This window comes from Silene latifolia, chromosome Y (genome assembly GCF_048544455.1).
Source record: "Silene latifolia isolate original U9 population chromosome Y, ASM4854445v1, whole genome shotgun sequence".
NCBI lineage: Eukaryota > Viridiplantae > Streptophyta > Magnoliopsida > Caryophyllales > Caryophyllaceae > Silene > Silene latifolia.
The window spans coordinates 431,799,447-431,803,227 of NC_133538.1; the positions used below are offsets into that span (position 1 = coordinate 431,799,447).

The window sequence follows — 3,781 nt, forward strand, 5'->3', positions numbered from 1 at the left end:
TGTATTGTTTTAAACTTGTTATTGTATACTCGTGCTTTCTAATTCTTTTTTTGTTTGTACATGTTGTAGGTTGATTGTTTTTCTGACTTTTTGGATACAAGGAAAACAGCAAAAGAAGAAGTTCTCATTAACACATTTACATTCGTGAATGTTGATTTTGAATGGAAAGCGAATGTCAAGGCTGATAAGGAATCGGGATTTTCACCATGTTTCACATGCTCATATATGAAGGGAAGCACGAGAAGGGTTTGTATGTGGTTAAGAAGAGAGTTGAGAGGATTCCTATATAGCTTGAGATGGTGGCTATTTTGTTAATTTCAGATGCCAACGAGTCAAGAGCGTCTCTTTTGGAACAAGTGGAAATTTTGAGGGGGAGTATATTGGAAGTAAAGAAAGACCTTTTAAAAGTCAGAAGATCAGGGAGAAAAAGGGTTAAACCAATAGCCATTAATGGTCCTTCCCGGCGAAACACATAAAAGAACAATTGTTTGATTTTAGATGGATTTAGCGAACAATTCTAGATGGAATTTGTCGGATAATCTAATGTTTAGATAGCTGTTATTGGTTGATTGAACAAATTTTTTCAGAAAGTGTTTTTGTAATGCCTATAAGTTGTTATTGTAATATCTCCAGACAGTTATTCAAATGATCAAATGCAATTATTTTAAAGCTTTCATGTAGCTGATTATTGTAAAGCGTTTGCCCAATTATTTTAAAGCATACCTCTGATTATTTTAAAGCTCTCATGTATCTGATTATTGTAAAGCTCTTCCCCAATTATTTTAAAGTATATCTTTGATTATTGTAACAAATTGGCAAGTGTAAAGCATTATCAATTACTGTAAAGCATTATCAAATTAATATATTTATGGAAAAAAATCAGAACAATTGCAAATAAACTCAACATCAATTATTAAAGCATAATTGTGATTATTGTATAGTTTTCACATGATTATTCGGTTATTCAAATGATCAAATGCAATTATTTTAAAGCTTTTCATGTAGCTGATTATTGTAAAGCGTTTGCCCAATTATTTTAAAGCATACCTCTGATTATTTTAAAGCTCTCATGTATCTGATTATTGTAAAGCTCTTCCCCAATTATTTTAAAGCATATCTTTGATTATTGTAATAAATTGGCAAGTGTAAAGCATTATCAATTACTGTAAAGCATTATCAAATTAATATATTTATGGAAAAAAAATCAGAACAATTGCAAATAAGCTCAACTTCAATTATTATAAAAAATAATTGTGATTATTGTATAGTTTTCACATGATTATTGTAATAGCGCAAGGTATTATTAAATGAACAAAATCAGAACAATTGCAAAAAAATTCAACATCAATTAATGTAAAGCATAACTTTGATTATTGTAAAAGTCTAACACACTTATTGTAAATTATAGCCCTGATTATTTGTAAAAAAGTCTAACACAATTATTTTGCAATCTTGCGGTTATTGTAAAGCATAATATGGATTATTTTAAAACGTAATCTTGATTATTTTAAAGCGTAATGCATTTTTCATTCTTCTTCTTCATCTTCATCCTCCATTTCATTTTCCTCTTCATCTTCTTCCTTCAAAGCATGCTCAACAAACGGATTTGGATAGTTTCTCTTGTCATGGTGTCCCATTTGTTTGCAGTTGTTACATAACCTCTTCGGTTTGCTCGCCTTCTCAATTGCCTAATCCTTGTTTGATTTCATTCTCTTGCCGCTTCCTTTGTTTTTTGCAATCTTTGGTGAAAGAACAGTAATATTTGATTTTGCTGAACAACCTAAGAGCATTTCCAGTTCTTGTTCCTTTGTCAAGCTCTCTTTCGTTGGATTTATTTTCTCTCGGAATTGTAAAAGCATCAAACTTAGCTCCTTGATTTGATTTTCAGGCATCGAGTTAAGAACACTTATTGTTGCATAAAACTCTGACCATACCCTTGATAATTCCGACTTTCTCAAATCAGTGGGATCGTAGTCTTGCAATAACATTCCATCCAGTCCATACAAAGGCTTTCTATATGATTTCTTCGTCCATCTGGTTTTGATGTACTGCTTCGGTATGCTTTGCAGTCCTTTTCCTGATATAATCCATATAATGTGTTTACAAAGGATTCCTTTCCTCTCAAACATCTTGCACGTACATGTTGTTTCCTTTGATTCGTTATTGTGAGCAACCTGCATTACAGTGTAGTTATTTTAAAAGGCAAACATAGTTATTATATAGTTCAATATGAATTATTTTATGCAGACTAGCAATGAACACCAAGGTAGAAGTCATTCAGTTTTTTAAATGGTAAAACACGGTTATTGTATTCTTTTATTACAGTTATTGTATATTAAAGTAAAAAGACAATTATGTTTATAAAATTGAATAACCTGAAATATTCTATACTTCTTGTAGGCATCTTCAACATTTATAATGTGCATGTTTCCTTGCTCAGAAAACCCCCTAACGGCACACGAACAGGGAGCCATTTGCACTTGCTCTTGGAACTCGTAGAAAACAGTGTGTGTGTGTGTATAGATTTTAGAGGCATGTTTCTCAATCATTGTCTTAGAAAATGTGCTATCACTTGAAGCATCAAGAAATCTGTGATTATAGCGTTGTTGTTCCATTGCACTCTGAAAACGCAACCAAAATTCTACAAGTGTGCCATCTATGCTCTCAAATCTTTTGAAATAACTGTTTTGACTCTCTGATCTTTGTGTAGTTTTCAAAAGGCAGCCTAAAGGCAAATCTCTAAAGTAAGCAGGTATCCATTTGTGCCTTTTGCCATACATGTATGTCAACCAAGTATTATCATTCAACTCAAAGTCATTAATCACTTGAGTCCATTTTTCTTCAAACTCAATGGGTTCCAAGTCAGTATCCCAAACAACTCCACATATCCGCTCAACAAAGTCAGTCTCCTTACAAATCTATGACTCAACTTTATCGGTAAGTTTTTTCATTATATGCCACATGCAGTAGCGATGTCTTGCTTTCTTGAATACAGAACGCACCCCGAGTTTAATTGCCGGATCTTGATCAGTAAGAATGCACTGAGGTTCCTTGTTGCTCATACAATCAAGGAACTTCTTAAACACCCAAATGAATGACCCATCGTACTCATGATTGACAAGTGCAGCAGCAAAAGTCACTGATTTTTTGTGGTTGTCAACACCAGTTAATGGGGTGAAGGCCATGTGGTACTTGTTAGTACTGTAAGTAGGATCAAAGGTGGTGGTGTCCCCAAACAAGTAATAATTCATTCTTGCTTGTGCATTTGCCCAAAAGATTTTAGCCAAACAATTATCCTCATCAACTTGATAAGCATAGTAAAAGCCATCTTGTGATTCAGAAAGCGCCTTTAAATAATCGAGAATCATGTCAGCATCCTTGTCACCTATATAACATTTAATATTTCTTTTGAAGTTCTTGAATTCTGTGAGAGATGCACCAATATTTGCATACCCAACTGATTGTTCCGCCATAATTCTAAATGTCTTGGTAGCCCCGATATTGAGTTTACAATTGTTAACAATTGTCTGCTTCATGTAAAGGTTCTTACGTTTTTCTGGAATTCCCGTTCTTTGAGTGAGCAGAGTCTGTGATTATGACCTTCATAAAACGTATCAATAGCATACCTTATTAGCTCCTTAAGGTCATTGAATACAGCACAAAACCGTATTTTTGCCTTGCAACCAAATCTTGTTATTTTTGTTTTCTTTGGCTCTACAGATCTTTTCCTCTTCTTATTCTCTTCTGTGTATTCAAATTCAACAACAGGTTTGAGTTTTTT

The 3,781-nt window shown here is 33.3% G+C and overlaps 1 protein-coding gene across 1 annotated transcript; it reads right to left on the reverse strand.

Moving 5' to 3' along the window:
- Positions 1-1,688: 1,688 nt before the first annotated feature.
- On the reverse strand, positions 1,689-3,473 carry LOC141632567 (protein FAR1-RELATED SEQUENCE 5-like). The gene is made up of 3 exons (XM_074445107.1): positions 3,003-3,473; positions 2,376-2,918; positions 1,689-2,174 (listed from the first exon to the last, which is right to left on the reverse strand). The coding sequence occupies exons 1-3, from the start codon at positions 3,471-3,473 to the stop codon at positions 1,689-1,691; spliced, it is 1,500 nt and encodes a 499-aa protein (XP_074301208.1).
- Between the last annotated feature and the right edge of the window lie 308 nt (positions 3,474-3,781).

Bases quoted from the DNA above. Each gene is read 5' to 3' on its own strand.
- LOC141632567 (XM_074445107.1), bottom strand. From the start codon at position 3,473: ATGGCGGAACAATCAGTTGGGTATGCAAATATTGGTGCATCTCTCACA. The intron at 2,919-3,002 runs GTGCGTTCTGTA...GTTGAGTCATAG, and splicing joins ATCCGGCAATTAAACTCGGG to ATTTGTAAGGAGACTGACTT. The intron at 2,175-2,375 runs GTTATTCAATTT...ACTGTAATGCAG, and splicing joins AGAAGTATAGAATATTTCAG to GTTGCTCACAATAACGAATC.